Here is a 17,618-nt window from a genome sequence, read left to right on the forward strand (position 1 = left end):
TGCTGTGATGTGTCATAATTCTGGTTTTCTTGGCACAATTGGTGCTGTTCTTGTTGGATTGGTATAGCTGGGTCCTTGAAAATAACGCCGAGAATATTTTCCATTGATTGCTCCCAAGTTGTGGTGAGCACACTCTGTGGTGTCGGAGTGGATGTTAAAACTTTGCCTCTGGGGAGTTTGTTGATGGTGACTTGGTAAACCACCCCCCCCCAGGGGTTAGCATTTGGAATTATTGCTCAGATTACAAACCTGAGGGGGCATAAACTGAAATTGCAGAACGGCAGTTGTCAAATAGATGTGCGGAAATTTGACTTTAGTCAGCGGGTGGTTGACTGCTGGAACAAACTTCCATCTGTCATGGTAGTTGATAGCTTAAATAAATTCAAGAAAGAAGTGGACAAACTTTTGGAGTGAATGGATGGGTGAAATGGGAAGTTTTTCATTTTTTTTTTGATGCTGTATAAGCTTGCTTTCTTGCATCAGTGCCTCTACTAATGCTAATTAGTGGAATTCCCCACAGATCAGTGTTGAGTTGGTTGTTATTTTCTATATTTATCAATGATATTGATGAACGTATATCAGGCTTAATGTTCAAGTTTGTAGATGATGTAGAGGTTGGCATGGCTGCAACAGGATCTAGAAAATATAGGCTGAGAGGTGGCATCTGAAGTTTAACATTGTTAAATGCAAAGTATTGCATATGGGTAGCAGTAACCCCAGAGTAATGTGCCAACTGTGCGGTATTACACTAAAGATAGTGGAAAATGAAAAAGACCTGGGATAATTTGTACAGTCATATATGAAGTTCTCTGAGCAGTGCAGACAGGCTGCCAGGACAGCACATGCAGTTTTGTCAATGATATACAGGAATTTTGCTAGCAAGGATAAGGAGGTGATTATCCCATTGTATAAGATAATGGTCAGGTCACATCTTAAAATTAGCCCTCCAAACTGTATTACATACAGTTTGGAGGCCCAATTTTAGGAAGGACATAAAACTGCTGGAACAGGTACAAAGAAGGGCAATGACACTGGTGAGGAGAACAATTGGGGGCTCTTACCAAGTAAGTCTTTAATTCTGTAAATTGCAGCATCTGGAGAATAGGCACCTGTGAGATGACTTGATTGAGGTGTTTAAGGCTTTGAATGGAAAAGCAAGCTCAATGCTGATGGGATTCTTCCTCCTGCTCGGGTTACACATGAAGGAGGCATAAATTCAAATTGAGGAAGGATAGTTGCAGAACAGATGTGTGGAAATTTGCCTTTAAGCAGCGGGTAGTTGATTGCTGGAACAAACTTCCATCTGAATGAGCAGAAGCCTGAAAAACAAGATGCATGGTATTTCAGAGACTGCTGGGAGCCATTGCGGTACAAGTAAACACATGGGTTGTGTTAGGGTAGCTAAGAATAGAAACAGGTGCAGGTATACTTGCGTGTACACCAATGCTAGGAGTTTAGTAAATAAATTTGATGAATTTGAGGTATTGCTCAAAACATCGAAGGCAGATATTGTTGGGATATCAGAGACGGGGTGTCACACAGATATAAGGGATGCAGAACTGCAATTTGGGGAGTACAATGTCTACAGAAAGGATAGACAGGATAGGAAGGGAGGAGGGGTTATGTTATTAGTTAAGAAACACATAAAAACCAAGGAATTGAAGCCAGTCGACATCGCTGGACAGTGCAGTGTGGAGTCAGTTTGGTGTGACATAAACATTGGGAGATCAAAATTGAGAGTAGGAGTGTGCTATAGGCCTAATGACTCTGATGAGTATAATAAGGAACTGTACAGGGAAATAGAGTGGGCCAGTAAATCAGAGTGTCTTATAATGGGAGATTTTAATTTCCCAGATATTGACTGGAATTTGGGGGCTGGTTACTCACACACTAGCAGGACTTTTGTGGATTTATTGGATGATTGTTTTCTACATCAGCATGTTCGGGAGGCAACTAGAGGGAGTAATACTCTTGATTTGATTATCAGCAGTGATTCTTCATGCATTAAGAATCTCCAGATAAATGAACCACTAGGTGGCAGTGATCACAGTGTGCTGAAGTGGGATTTACTCAAAGAGGTAACTACCATTAGGGGTAAAGGAAAGAGTTATTGCTTCCGTAAAGGCGACTACGATGGACTGAGACAGTATTTAAATTCTATACAGTGGGACCAACTGATGATGTTACCAACAGCAAATTCAAAATGGGAAGCATTCAAAGAACTTATCTTGGAAGCTACTAGGCTTTACATACCAACTAAGAAATATTGTTCAAGGTTTAGGCCAAAATGGATGTCAGATGAACTAATGAGGCATATGGCAGAGAAGAAAAATGCATGGGATACATACAAATTAACAGGACACAGAAGCCTATGATAGATACAAGTTGATATGCAACCAAGTTACAAAGGAGGTTAGGCAGGCGAAGGCAGATTACGAGAAATCCTTGGCAAGGGATGCAAAGAAAAACAGCAAAGAGTTCTTTACTTATGTAAACTCTAGAAGGGGGTGAATCAGATTGGTCCACTTGATATTGATGGGTCAAGTGTTGATGATCCTGCTCAGGTAGCTAACAAACTAAATGAATATTTTGCATCGACATTCACACATGAGGAGTTATTCAGCGAGGGGAATGCCAGAGGTGTATTCAACTCTAGCAGTAAGCTACAGAATCTTGAAATAACTGGGAGTAAAGTGGAGGAGAAACTGTTGAAGATAAACACAAGAAAGGCACCCGGGGTGGATGGGATCTATCCAGTTATATTAAAGGAGGCAGCAAAGGAAGTAAGCAAACCCTTAGCCATAATTATGAGAGCTTCCTTGGACTCAGGGGAGGTACCCATAGACTGGAAATGTGCAAATGTGACCCCAATTCACAAAGGAGGATCAAAGGCTGACACAAGTAATTATAGACCTGTGAGCTTAACTTCTGTTCCAGGAAAATTAATGGAGGCACTGGTTAAAGAAGCACTGCAGGATCATTTAGACAAGACTGCAGTTATAGCTCAGACACAGCATGGTTTTGTTAAGGGGAAGTCTTGCCTGACCAACTTGATTGGATACTATGATGCAGTCACAAAAGAACTGGATGCAGGGAATAACTTTGATATTATATACTTGGATCTTAGAAAGGCTTTTGATACTGTTGCACATGGAAGACTGCTACACAAATTGGAGCAGTGTGACATTGGAGGCAAATTGCTGCTATGGATAAAGGGGTGGTTGAGGGGGAGAAGACAGAGAGTGGTAATCAATGGACACTGCTCATCGTGGACTGATGTTATTAGTGGAGTCCCTCAGGGCTCAGTGTTGGGTCCATTATTGTTTTCTGTATTTATAAATGATATTGATGATGGTATATCGGGCTTAATGTCCAAGTTTGCAGACGATACAAAGGTTGGCAGGGTTGTTAAGGACACTACTGACACTATGCTGCTGCAACAGGATCTGGAAAGGTTGAGCAGATGGGCTGAGAGGTGGCAAATGAAGTTTAACATTGATAAATGTAAAGTACTACACATGGGAAACAGCAACCCCAGAGCAACGTATCAACTCTGTGGTACTACACTGACAGTGGTAGAGAATGAAAGGGACTTGGGGGTGGTTGTGCAGGCAGATATGAAGTTCTCTGAGCAGTTCAGAAGGGCTGCAAGAGTAGCTCATGGAGTATTGTCAATGATATACAGGAATTTTTCCAGCAGGGATAAGGAGGTGATTATTCCATTGTATAAGGCGATGGTCAGGCCACACCTAGAGTACTGTATACAGGTCTGGAGGCCTCATTTCAAGAAGGATGTAGAGCTGCTGGAACGAGTACAGAGAAGGGCAACAAGATTAGTGAATGGAACAAAGGGGTGCTCTTACGAAGAAAGGCTTAAGTTTTGCAAATTACAGTGTCTGGAGACTAGGCACCAGCGAGGTGATCTGATAGAGGTGTATAAAGCCTTGAATGGTTTAAGCATGCTCAATGCTGATGGGATTCTTCCTCTAGCTCAGAAAAATCACCTGAGAGGGCATAAATTCAAATTGAGGAAAGACAGATGTAGGATAGACGTGCGGAAATTTGCCTTTAGCCAGCGGGTGGTTGGTTGGTGGAACAGACTTCCATCCCTTGTGGTGGAGGTTGATAGCCTAAATAAGTTTAAGGCTCAGCTGGACAGGTATTTTGAACGAACAGAGGGGTGAAGTGGAAGTGGGTTTTTTTTTTTTTTTTTTGGCTGATGCTGCATAAGCTTGCTTTCTTGCATCAAATGCCTCTACTAATGCTAAATGCTAATGCTAATCTGTTGTTGAGGAAGTGGAAAGCTTAAACAAATTCACTGAAGAGCTAGACAAGCTATTGGAGGGAATGGATAGGCTAAATGGGAAGGTTTTTTTTTTTTTTCTTTGGCTGATGCTAGTGGAAACAATTTATTGATGTTTATTGATGCTAGTGGAAACAATTATCCTTCTGCCTTCTACCAGTCCTTAATGAGTCAGCTGAAATACTTTTCAACAATGAGAGGTAGTGTTGTTTGTTCTTTTATAACACAGACAAGGGAATATACTAATTACAACACCCTATATGACACTGTATAGGTGGAAATTACAATAGATTACACAGCACTGATATGTCTATTAACAGCCTCTATGTACATTATTCCTCATATGGTGAGCATGTAGAAATAATGATTACGCAACTAATAGAAGTCAAGGAGTACTTTAAATTAAAAAATTAATTCTGATATGTATTCAATCCATATCATTGATTGAATACATATCAGAAAATTAAGCTATTGCTACTATTTATTAAGTATTCAATCCAATAAAAATTAATGTCCTACAGTAAAATACCAACCTGGATAGGTGTATGTCCACAATAAAGGTGAGCCATCATTTGCAGCAACTAACTGGGTTACATCCATGTTTTCTACTTCATCTCCATTATGGTAAATAATTATTTGAGATGTTACAATGTCTTCTTGCAAAGTAAAGACTGTAATTCCTCCTAGACTCTGACCACACCATAGCTCATATCTATAATTGATCGATTAAAATATCATATAAGCACAATACAGGAAGCAACATATAGTAAATAATAGAGAAATCATTGTATTTCTTGTAATAATAGTATAAAGTACCATGTTTATCTGTATACCGAGTAAATTCTTATTCGCCGAGTTATTTTCTTAAAAAATTTAAAAAATGTATTTACTAAATACCTTGTTAATTACTTATTTAAAATTATTAAACATATAGGAGGTACAGTCTATACAAAACATGTTCAATATAATATCAGTTTGTGAAATGATGTGTCAAAGTTGAATAATCCAATTCTACAGCTTGCACAGGTTCTGTGGAGGCTGAATATACCTTTTTTTGAGTACTGTCTTTCAAATCATCAACTGCATAAGGATTAGTTTAGAACACCACTTTGTCTTTGAAACATAGAGCAACTTTGACATAATGCAAGTATTGGTATACAACTTTTAACACCCATTTTATAAGTTATATAAGCTATATGACTGGACTGTAAACAAAATTTGCCTATTTTTATATGACCTATTATCAAGAATTTTTATCAAAAGCATATTTCATTCTGCAGCCTTTTTTTTTTTTTTTTTTGTTAAGCTTTATAATTTTAACACCAATACACTAAATAGAATAATGTTTTAAACGGCAAATGAAATGTTATAGTAGGTTTAAAAAAATAATACTACAACTAAAAATGTTAAACAAAAGTACTTCATATAACTTCAAAAAATTTTTTTGAAATTGTTAATTTCTTTTAGCAAACATATTTCCAAATTAAGCACGTTCATTACCATTCTAATAATTTTTCCAATATTTCTTTAAATGTAGCTACTTTCATAATATTTACACACACACACACACACACACACACACACACACACACACACACACACACACACACACACACACACACACACACACACACACACACAAGCACTTCCTAATTCATTTCACAAATATACGTGGTCTCAACTCTAATCTCAATGATGTCCATTTCCACTTGCAGTCTGTCAAACCCCATGTACTTTTTCTAACAGAATCTCAGTTAATGGTTGATTCAACTACTGCTCATCTCAGATGCCCAAATTATTCGCTGTATGATTCCTTTCGCCTCAAAGGTGGTACTTGTGCATATGTACGTTCTGATATTCCCTGTCAGAGACTTGGCAATTTGGAATCTCCTCTCTTTGATCTTCTCTGGCTTAAAATCTCTCTACCTCATTGCGTCAAATTCATCTGTTGTCTCTACCATTCTCTCAACTCCACTAATCACTTGGAGCTCTTTGCAACTTGACTTTCTCCAGTCAAACTTTCCTAACAGTGAGGTAATTTTCCTTGATGATTTTAATGTTCACAACTCCAGCTGGCTTCCATTTTCTAGTCACACAGACTCAGCTAGTCGAGATGCTGAGGCTTTTGTAATTACTAATGACCTTGCACAGATTGTTCATTTACCTACAAGAATACTGGATAATTCTAATTATACAGCCAATACACTTGATCTTTTTCTCACAAACAACCCATCTAAGTAACGGTCGAAGTGAGAGGTCCTTTAGGCACTTCAGATCACAACTTGGTGATTGTCTCTTCTCCAATGGAACCTTTATCTCATGGCTATTCCCAGGCTCGTTTTGTTTGGCATTACAAGAATGCAAAATGGGATGACCTGCGAGACTTCTTTTCTTCTTTTCCTTGGTTGGATTACTGTTTCAAAAGTTCTGATGTCAACATTTGCTCAGATCGTGTCAGTGAAATTATTCTTGCAGGAATGGAATCCTTTATCCCACAATCTACTTTAAAATCTCGTCCTTTATCTAAACCTTGGTTTTCCAATAAATGTGCTAAGGCTGTTCAAGAGAAGAATGTTGCATATCGTAATTGGCTTGTTTCTAATTCTCCAGTTTCATTTTCTGCCTACACCACAGCTCGCAACAATTGTAAAGCAGTTATTAATCAATGCAAACTAGATTTTGAACAGGCTAAGAGTAGAAAACTTGCTTCTTGCCCTAATGGTAGCCAAGCATTCTGGTCTCTTGCCAAAGCTATTGGCCGCAACTTTTGCCCATCTCTGCTCCCACCTCTCTCCAAACCAGATGGTTCTGTTGCCACTTCAGCCAAGGATAAAGCTGACCTGCTAGCATCCCATTTTTCTTACATCTCATGTATTAATGATCTTAGTAAAACACCTCCCACCATTCCCAACACACTCCATTCAATGCCTCCTGTGGTCTTCCGTCAAAAGGATGTCAGAAGGATTTTGACGAATCTTGATGCTAAGAAAGCTCCAGGTCCCGATGGTATTTCTCTACTTGTTCTCAAAACCTGTGCTCCTGAACTTACTTCTATTCTTTGCCGCATTTTTTCACTTTCTTATTCCAAAGGTGTTTTTCCCTCTGCTTGGAAATTTGCTCATATCCAGCCAGTTCCTAAAAAGGGTGACAAATCCATCCCATCCAATTATCGTCCCATTGCAATTACTTCTACTCTTTCTAAAGTAATGGAGAAATCAATTAACCGCCAACTCTTAAACTACCTAGGAACCTTCTGTCTGATCAACGATCGCCAGTATGGATTCCGTCAGTGTCGATCCACTGGTGATATTCTTGCTTATATTATCCATTTATGGACTAATTCAATGGAAAAGTTCGGGGAAACACAAGTAGTTGCCCTTGACATCTCAAAGGTTTCGATCTTTTTAGCATAAAGGTCTTCTAAACAAGCTTCCATCTTATGGTTTGCCAACTGTTTTTAGTAATTGTTTATCCAGTTTTCTCTGTGATCGCTCACTGAGGGTGATGGTAGATGGCTCTCTGTCTTCTAACTTCTCCACTAATGCCAGTGTCCCCCAAGGTTCAGTTCTTTCCCCCACTCTTTTCCTCTTGTATATTAATGACCTTCTTCCATTGACTGGAAATCCTATCCATAGTTTTGCCGATGATAGCACATTGCATTCCAATTTCCATTTTGAGAAACCTTGTCCTGCTCAATCAGCTTCAATTTCTCGAAAATCTGCTACCAATTCCTTAAATGCCGATCTTCAGGTAATTCTCCAGTGGGGCAAAGACAACTTAGTTGATTTCAACCCTTCTAAAACTCAGTCTTGTCTTATATCTCGCGAAAAGGATTCTTCTGCTCCTATGCTTATCTTTATTGACACTCCAATTTCTAGGAAAAATGATATATCTCTTTTGGGGATTACCCTGACTTCTAATCTCTCTTGGCACAAGCACATTACAAATATTGCTTCCTCCGCATCTAAAAAACTTGGTTTTCTCTTTCGCTCTCGGCATTACTTTTCTTCCAAACAGCTGCTCACTCTGTATAAATCGCAAATCCGCCCTGCTATGGAATATTGTTCCCACATCTGGGGTGGTGCCCCCAAAACCTCTCTCAGGCTTCTTGATTCCATTCAGAAGAGGGCAGTTAGGTTAATTAATGATTCATCTCTAACAGAGTCTCTCCACTCACTGTCTCATAGACGTACTGTTTCTGCTGCATGCCTCTTCTACAGATACTTCCATGGGCACTGTTCTTCTGAATTGGCTTCTATAATTCCCGCTCTCTCTTTCAAAATGGTCCGAATACGTGCCGCCACCAGCCAACGTCCATTTACTGTCCAACTTAAAATTCACAGAACCAACTTTTCATCTTCCTCGTTTATTCATTCAACTGCTGTTTACTGGAACAACCTTCCTTCATAGTATTTCCTGAAAATTACAGTCTACAGAAGTTGAAGTCCAATGTCAACAAATATCTTCTTTTGTCTTCTCAACCTCCAACCCAAGCACGCGGTACTAAGTACTATAGGTTCTAATACCTCTCATGTTTGGGGTTTACATAACACACACACACACACACACACACACACACACACACACACACACACACACACACACACACACACACACACACACACACAGTATAAAATCCAGATGTGTGACCTAACCATTGTTTTATGCTACTTGATAATCACCTTTTGAGCTGTATTTCGTAAGTGTCTATCACTTACGAAATACATGAACTAATGCTAATTACAGTATACTGTTTACAGAACTTCATGTTGGACTGTATATTTACAGGCCAAGGACTTTTTTTCATTATCAACTACCTTGAGTTTAGTGCTGCCCAAATGGCATGTTATTCTAGGATTACTGCCAATTATACACTGAGCACACTGCTTCTACGTTTTTATCAATGTAAAACCTATTATTTTTTAGCTCATCTGAATAGTTTATCTAGATCTTATTAAAGTAATTTGTCCGAACCCTGTTCACCTTTGTATTATCAGAAAACTTAAACATTTAACTTGAAATACCTACATTAATAGATAAATATTAAATCATTAATAAATATTAGAAACAATGGGGTGGCACTGAAGATTATGGGGGTCCTACTCATAACACTAGTCCACGAAGAGAAGTGACCATCCCTTTATCCACAGGAGTAATCCGTCCCCAATGATACACTGCTATAATTTATACAAAAATAATTCATGTGGGGTTGTATCAAAAGCTTTACTATAATCTAATAGGCTGCAACTTGAAGGATGTAGAACTGCTGGAATGGGTGAGATAAGGGCAACCACATTGGTGAAGGGAACAAAAGGGTGCTTTTACTTAGAAAGGCTTCCGTTCTACAAATTGCAGCATCTCGAGACTAGGCACCTGCAGGGAGATTTGATTGAGGTGTTTAATAGTTGAGTAAGCTGGATGTTAATGGTATTCTTCCACTTGCTGAGACTACACACAAGAGCAGGCATAAATTCAAGTTGAGGAAAGATGGTTGCAGGATAGATGTGTGGTTGTTTGCCTTCAGCCAGTGGATGGTTGATTTTTGGAACAGGCTTCCATCTGTTATTGTGGAAGTGGATGGGTTGAATAAATTCAAAGGCGAATTAGACAAAAACCTGATGCTATATAAGCTTGCTTTATTGCATCATTTTCCATTAGTACCATTACTATCCTGGCCTTATTCCACCTATCGCCCTTGCACAATATATTTCCTGTTTCCCTGACAATGTCACCAACAATAACTATCTCTTGTGGGACCAGCAAATTCTGCCTTGGTGATTGCAGCTTTGTTACTTGATGCACAAGAGTGAGCTCTGGTGTTGAGTTGGCAGCTGAGAGCTTGAAGGGCCCTATTTTAATTCCTTCCAGACATCCACTCTGTTCTTCAAGCTCTCATAAACACCCATCAGAATGCTGGGTTCACACCTCATTTCCTCATATTCTTTGCACTAAACCCACACAAAAACATCCCTCTTGGCTGTATCATGTCTTGTTCCAGATAGTTCCAGAAACATTACACAAGTATCACATTTTGTTAGGCCATGATCTGTTGGAGAACTGCTTCATTCTCCTACTGCTTTGAACCAACTGCTTTGCTGCTCTAGTCTGAGGCATGATTTCCTTTATATGTTTACATTATAAGTTTATTTTATATGCTATACCATTACATTCAGAGAGTTTTAAGTTGGTAATAGCCTTACTTGAAATAAAATTTCTTAGCTAAAACAAAGAAAATTTACACTAAGCTAAATGATTATAACTTATGAACTATTTATTTGTTACAATTAAAACCCTACAATTCCATACTATGCACTACACCAGTAGTTATGTGACACTATATTCACACCAAATCACCAATACAAAAGGTCTAAAAATATTGTTCTATGTTACATACTATGTGATAAAGTCAAGTTACTAAAACATGTTTGTATTGCTATAAATAGTTTATAGCATATATATAAGTTTATAGGCCTCTATTCATGCTGATTACACCTCTACAAAACTATGCAGAAACCTCCAAGTATTGCCTATCGACATTATCAAAATGGCAAAAAATTTCTAACATTCTTATCGATACACAATGGCAGCAGAAGTTGACTGGTTTTTTTAAGAAATTAAAAAGGCCAACTAAAGAACAAATGCACTAACCTAATCAGAGAATCACAAATAATTACTATACTGCTAATTTTAAATCAAAAGTTATAAAAAACAATAATTGTTAAGCAATAAAGAAAGTTCACTTAGTGGCTCCTGAGAAAGTTGTGCATCCAGATAGCCTTGTCAGCAGAACAAAATGTCACTGTCAATAAAGCAATTCCTTTTACTGACATGTAATTATAATACATGGAGTTCTTTTTATAAAAAGATATAAACAGAATTTTTTGAATGACCTATGAACGTTTTGTAATATTCATAAATTGTTAAACATCTTACCTTGCATTACCAAGTGCTACAGCTGCAATAGAAAATATGGGCCGGCCATTGCTTCCTAATTCTTGTACTCTCCCTGTAGTTAAGATACTGTGGGTATTATATGTCTGATTTTCATTCTTATCAGTTCTTTCCAATGTGTTGCACAACCATAACTGACCACCACTAGTAGTAACAGCAACTTTGCTTATTTCCTGTAAATAACACATGCTACGAATGGCACATGGCATGCCTATCTCGGAATCTAACAGAATAGTCCTTATTTCGGAATATGATGAAATACTGAAACAAATGATAATAATACAATCACTGGAAAATCAAGCAGAAAAAAAAAAAAAAAATACATATAATATCACTATTACATAATTTTTTTTGATTTTCTTAAATCATTAACCTCTTAGTAAAACAGGTTATTTAAAGCTAATATCATCTTGTGTTACTAAGATTAATACCACTTTCCTCCTTTAAAACATTTGTGGTGAAAAAAGTAAAATATTTGAGCAGAATAATGAAGGATTGAAATTATGAATTAATATTAAGTATAAAATTATCAAGTTTTGCAAACAGCTATTAGTATATATGTGAAGTGTATCGTGGTCATGCTGTTTCATGTTTTGGCTATATACGAGGTGCTACCCAAAAGTTCCTGAAATGTATTTATAAAATAAATTAGACTCACCCTGGGTCTTATTCGCCACCATCACCTTCAAAGTAGTCCCCTTGAGAGCGTAAACACTGATCCCATTGCTTCTCCCATGATTTGAATGCATTCTGAAAGTCCGTCATAGTGTTCAGCAGCGCTGCGATTTGGTTTGGAAATCCTCTGCGCTGTCAAATCTTCAACTGTTCAGCTTGATTTTCATTCTTGGGAAGAGGAAGAAGTTGCAGGGCAGGGAGCTAAGTCTGGTGAATAAGGGGGTGGGGATAATTGTCATGTTGGATGCCAAAAACTGCACCGCAGCAAGAGATGTGTGGTGGGCCTGTGCGTTGTCATGATGAAGGACCAAGTTCTTTGTATGTCACTTCTCTGGACATTTCCTCCTGATGGCTTCCCTTAACCACCTCAGGACATCACAGTAGAACTTTGCATTGACAGTCTGGCCAGGAGGGAGGAATTCCTTATGGATAATCTCATCAATATCCAAAAAACAGATCATCATGGACTTTACATTGTTCCTCACTTGTCGGGCTTTCTTCGGTCGGGGTGAAGATGGGCTCTTCCACTGGGATGGATGTTGCTTGGTTTCTTGGTCATACCCATATACCAAACTCTCATCAACAGTGACAACTGTAGTAAGGAAGGTTTGATCACTCCTGGCCCGATCTTGAAGATTTCTGCTAACTTCCATGTGATGCTGCTTTTGGTCTTCACTAAGTAACCATGGCATGAACTTGGTCACAATCCTTCTCATGTTCAACTCGTCTGACAAAATCAGCTGACATGTGCTGTACAATAGTCCTACGATGCTACAAACATACATGAACAGTCCATCTGCGGTTTTCACGGATCGGCACCTGAACTTCTGCGACATTTTCCGGGGTGGTGCTCAATGATGGACGCCCAGAGTGATTGTCATCATCAACTGATATTCAACCGTTTTTAAAATGTAAAACCAGTAGTAGGTCTGCATCTGGTCTAATGCATTGTCACCAAAAGCTTGTTTCAACTTCTTATGGGTTTCTGCTGCTGTATTGTTAGAAGGAAGCAAAACTTGATGCAAGCATGTTGCTCTCTCACATCAGCCATTGCAACAGTTGCAACTAACTGAAACACACTGCCAAAGAACTGTGCATAAATATTCAATGACTCTATCCAGCCCAACGCTACGTGGCATACTGATTGACAAAGGATGCATGCAGTGTTACTTAGTGCCACGTCCGCACTAGACTTAGTTCCCGCGCAACATTCAAATTTCGGGAACATTTGGGTAGCACCTCATATACACACCACAACATATTAAATCTGCTGCATACACACTGAGAAAATTTATTAATACAGTGTTTCTACTCTGGTTAAGCTTTTCAGTACTAAGGATTAGCATGACTTTGAATAATAACTGACAGGGTCTAATTGTCTATACATAGCTACCAACTTTTGAAAAGTTGGTGATAATTGCAAGCATGAGAAAAACTAAATTTTTCAGAAAAAAGTAGTTTTTTTAAAGTTTACACTGCACTATAAATTAAATTTCACTGACAACATACACGTTATATATTAAAACAATGTATTTAGGAAGGATAGAGTAGATAGAAGGGGTGGTGGGGTAATGCTTCTTATCAGAAGCAGCCTGAGTGCGACGATAGCTTTCCCAGATTCAGCCATTTCACGTGTTAGTATAGAGTCTGTATGGTGTGAGATAGTTGGAAACAAAGGTATAATGCGAGTAGGAGTAATCTACAGACCAGGTGATTGTGACGATTATGACAAAAGCCTCTACATGCAAATGGAATGGGCAAGTAAGCGTCAGTGCCTTATTATGGGTGATTTCAATTTGCCTCTAATTGATTGGAGTAAATGGGAAGGAAACTCGACATGGGGAAAAAAATTTTTAAATCTTTTATCAGAGCTGATAGCAGAGGAACCAGTAGCAGGAAGTGATCACGGAGTTCTACGGTGGATGATGACGAGAGAGGTTTATTACGATGCCTTAAGGTACTAAATGGCCTCTATTAACTGGGTAGATATCGCGCAGAGAATGAATACAATTGAACTGTGGTATGCTTTTAAAACATTAATCACAGATGCCTTGAATGCGTATATACCATTAAAAAAATACTCCACGAGAAGGGTTCCAAGTTGGATGAATAGTGAAGTTGCCACATTACTTGAGCAGAAAAAGGTGGCATGGAAAGGTTACAGAGCAATAAAAAGTACTGAAGCCTATAACAGCTACAAGGTGATGTGTAATAGAGCCACAGAAAAGGTTCGATAGGCAAAGGCAGTTTATGAGAATTCACTAGCAAACAGAGCAAAGAGGGGGGGATAAAGAATTCTTCACATATATAAATGCCAAGAAGAGCAGGACAAACCAGATCGGACCTTTACGTAAGGGAAAGGGGATAGTAATAAATACACCAGCTGCCATTGCAGATGAACTCAACAGTTATTTTGCATCAATATTTACAAATAAAAAGCCTTTTGTGGCAATGGGAAATTGTGGGAGCGAAGTTAAAAAATATGTAATTAATGATATTGAAATTTTGCAAGATTATTTAATGAAAAACTTTCGAGCCTACAGACCAGTAAGGCTCCTGGAGTTGATGGAATATACCCTATAATCTTAAGGGAGGTCGCAAGCGAGTGCATTGAACCATTGAGGCTAATTATATGAGCATCACTAGACTCTGGGGAGATTCCCTTGGATTGGAAAAGTGCAAATGTATCTCCCATACATAAGGGTGGCTCTAAAAGTGAAGTTGGAAATTATTGACCTGTCAGTCTGATTTCAGTAGTAGGGAAAATCATGGAGGCAATGATCAAGAGTGGAATTCAGGATCATTTGGATCGAACTGAAATTCTCAAGGATACTCAGCATGGTTTTGTAAAGGGAAAATCATGTTTAACAAATCTGATTCGCTATTTCGAAAGGGTCACTCACGAGCTGGATTTAGGGAATAATTTCGACATTGTTTATTTAGATTTCAGCAAAGCTTTTGACTCAGTCCCACATGAGCGGTTGCTTTATAAGCTGGAACAGGTTGGAATCACTGGGAAAATCCTTAGATGGATAGAATGATGGCTTCAGGGCAGGAGGCAGAGGGTTGTGATAAATGGCTATTCCTCAAATTGGGTTGATGTAAGAAGTGGGGTTCCCCAAGGATCAGTATTAGGACCACTGTTGTTTTTAATTTTCATAACCAACATTGATGAAGGGATAGAGGGTGTGATGTCTAAATTTGCAGATGATGTTAAAATTGGTAGAGTAGTTAATGATCACTGTCAAGCTGAGCTTCTTCAGAGAGACCTAGATAGACTTCAGGAATGGTCAGAAAAATGGCAGCTATGCTTTAATCCAACAAAGTGTAAGGTATTACACCTGGGAAACAGTAATCCCAAAAAAACGCATTCACTTCGTGGAGTTCAATTAAACCCAGTACTGGAGGAAAGGGACTTTGGTGTTACGATACGGTCAGACATGAAATTCTCTGAGCATTGTAAACAAGGTTGCAAGGAAGGCCCATGGTGTCCTATCGATGATCTATCAAACTTTTGCAAGTAGAGATAGGGACGTGATAATCCCATTATATAAGGCTAATGTTAGACCACACTTGGAATACTGTGTTCAAGTATGGAGACCGCACCTAAAGAAAGACATCGCGCTTCTTGAAAGGATGCAAAGACGGGTAACTCACCTGGTGAGATCGGCAAAAGGGCGTCCTTATGAAGAAAGACTTCGAATATGTGGGTTGCAGAGGTTTGGAAACTAGACACCTTAGAGGAGATTTGATTGAGGTGTTTAAGGCTCTGAGAGGCATCAGTAAAATGAATGAGGACAAAATTTTCAAGATTATAAATGATGTTAGAACTAGGGGACATAAATTCAAGTTACGGGGGGGGAATATGTTTAGATTGGACTGCAGGAAGTTTTATTTTAGCCAGCGAGTTATAAATTACTGGAATAAGTTGCCTTCATGGGTGGTAGAGGCCGACAGTTTGGGGAAATTCAAAGATCATCTGGATAGTACTTTCGGGTAAGGGAAGCGCATAGGATGATAGTTTTAATTTCTTTTTTTTTTTTTTTATTAATTATTATTATTGATTTATTTATTTTTTATATTTTTTATTTATTTATTTATTTATTTATTTTGGCTGGTGCAGCATTAGCCATAAGCTTTCTTGCACCATGCGGCCGATACTAATAGAGTTACAGATAGGGCCCATTTTAATTCCCCTTTGCATATAAAAGACTGCTCAAATGTTATCTTACCTAGGTTTTTTCTGTCTGTGGATTTTTGCTGAATTCTCTGTTAAATATCAATTAATTGAATTTTAACTAATTCAACAGTATCTTTCTTGAAGCAATCAATGCTCCAAGAAAGCTACTATTGAAGACTTTGCTCTCTCCAGAGATAACATAATAGACTGTACCTTGATTCACAGTTTTGTTTATAACAATGGACTGTTATTTGTACTGGGCTGTTAGTATTAGTATTATTAGTGGCAAACAATGCAAAGACAGCCTCCGTAGCTGAGTGGTCAGGAGTGGGAGTGCATTTGTTATTTGGTTTTTTTAGGAGCATTAGCAACTAAGGCCATATTGCTCCGGGGATGTGCGGTGGTCATTCCCTGACCTTTCCGCATCCTCCGTATTTTGGTGGTGACGGGCTCGAACCCCGGTCTAATCAAGAAGCGTGTGCTACACACTGGTGCTCCTTCCCACCTGGCTACGGAGGCGCCAGTGGGAGTGCAGTAGCACACGCTCTTTGAATAGACCGGGGTTCAAGCCCCTGACTGCTAAATACGGTCGATCCGCCAACCCGCACGGCAGATTATGGTCCATTTCCCTCAGCATGAATTGTTGAGGAGGCTTCCATCTTGCAGTGGGTTGATAATGGCTGCAGTTTACCTTTTTCTTTTTTTTTTTAATGCAAGATATCTTATACAGCATAAGCCAAAAATAAAATAACACTTCCCACATCATCTGTAATAGTCAGTCTAGTTTTTCCTTTAATTTATTAAAACTAGCCACTTCCACAATGTCAGATGAAAGTTTTTTCTGACCATCAATTATCCACTGGCTGAAAGCAAATGCCTCAATCAGATTTCCTTGCGGGGCAGCTGCTCTCTAGACACTGCAGAACTGAAGCCTTTCCTGGTAAGAGCAAACTTTTGTTCCTCTCACTAATCTTATTATTCTTTTCTGCTACCATTTCAATAGGTCCATATCCTTCCTGAAATGAGACTTCCAGGCTTTATATGTAGACCCAAGATGTAGCCTAACCATTGCCTTATACAATGGGATAATAATCACCTCCTTAACCCTACTGGCAGAATTCTTCAATATCATTGACCAAATCCCATGAACTGTCCTGACAGCCTGTCTGTACTCTCAGAGAACTCTATGTCTGATGGCAGAATTACTCCTAGGTCTTGTTTGTTCTGCACTACCCTAGGTGTAGTACCACACAGTTGGTATGTTACTCTGCAACTGTTTTACCTATATGCAGTACTTTGTATTTGTCAATGTTAAATTTCAGTTGGCAATTCTTAGCCTGTCCACCTAATTTTTTCAGATCTTTGCAATAGCATATTTTGATTACTGTCACTAACCACCCTGCCAACCTTTGTATCATCTGCAAACTTAGATATTAAGCCTGATATATTTCATCAATATCAGTAATAAATACAGAAAACAACAGGGCTAGCAATGAACTTTGGGGAACT

General features: G+C 38.7%; 1 protein-coding gene across 1 annotated transcript in view; it reads right to left on the reverse strand.

Annotated features, from left to right (window-relative positions):
• LOC150091432 (leucine-rich repeat serine/threonine-protein kinase 1-like) overlaps window positions 1-17,618 on the reverse strand; it is a 595,643-nt gene that overhangs the window by 26,867 nt on the left and 551,158 nt on the right. Inside the window, exons 30-31 of the mRNA XM_090390319.1 lie at window positions 11,237-11,515; window positions 4,837-5,015 (exon numbers count right to left, since the gene is read on the reverse strand). Of these exons, the coding sequence (XP_090246445.1) occupies window positions 4,837-5,015; window positions 11,237-11,515 (458 nt within the window). The remainder of the gene's footprint in view (window positions 1-4,836; window positions 5,016-11,236; window positions 11,516-17,618) is intronic.

Source organism: Mastigoproctus giganteus, chromosome 1, assembly GCF_048544385.1.
Source record: "Mastigoproctus giganteus isolate SK-2022 chromosome 1, ASM4854438v1, whole genome shotgun sequence".
NCBI lineage: Eukaryota > Metazoa > Arthropoda > Arachnida > Uropygi > Thelyphonidae > Mastigoproctus > Mastigoproctus giganteus.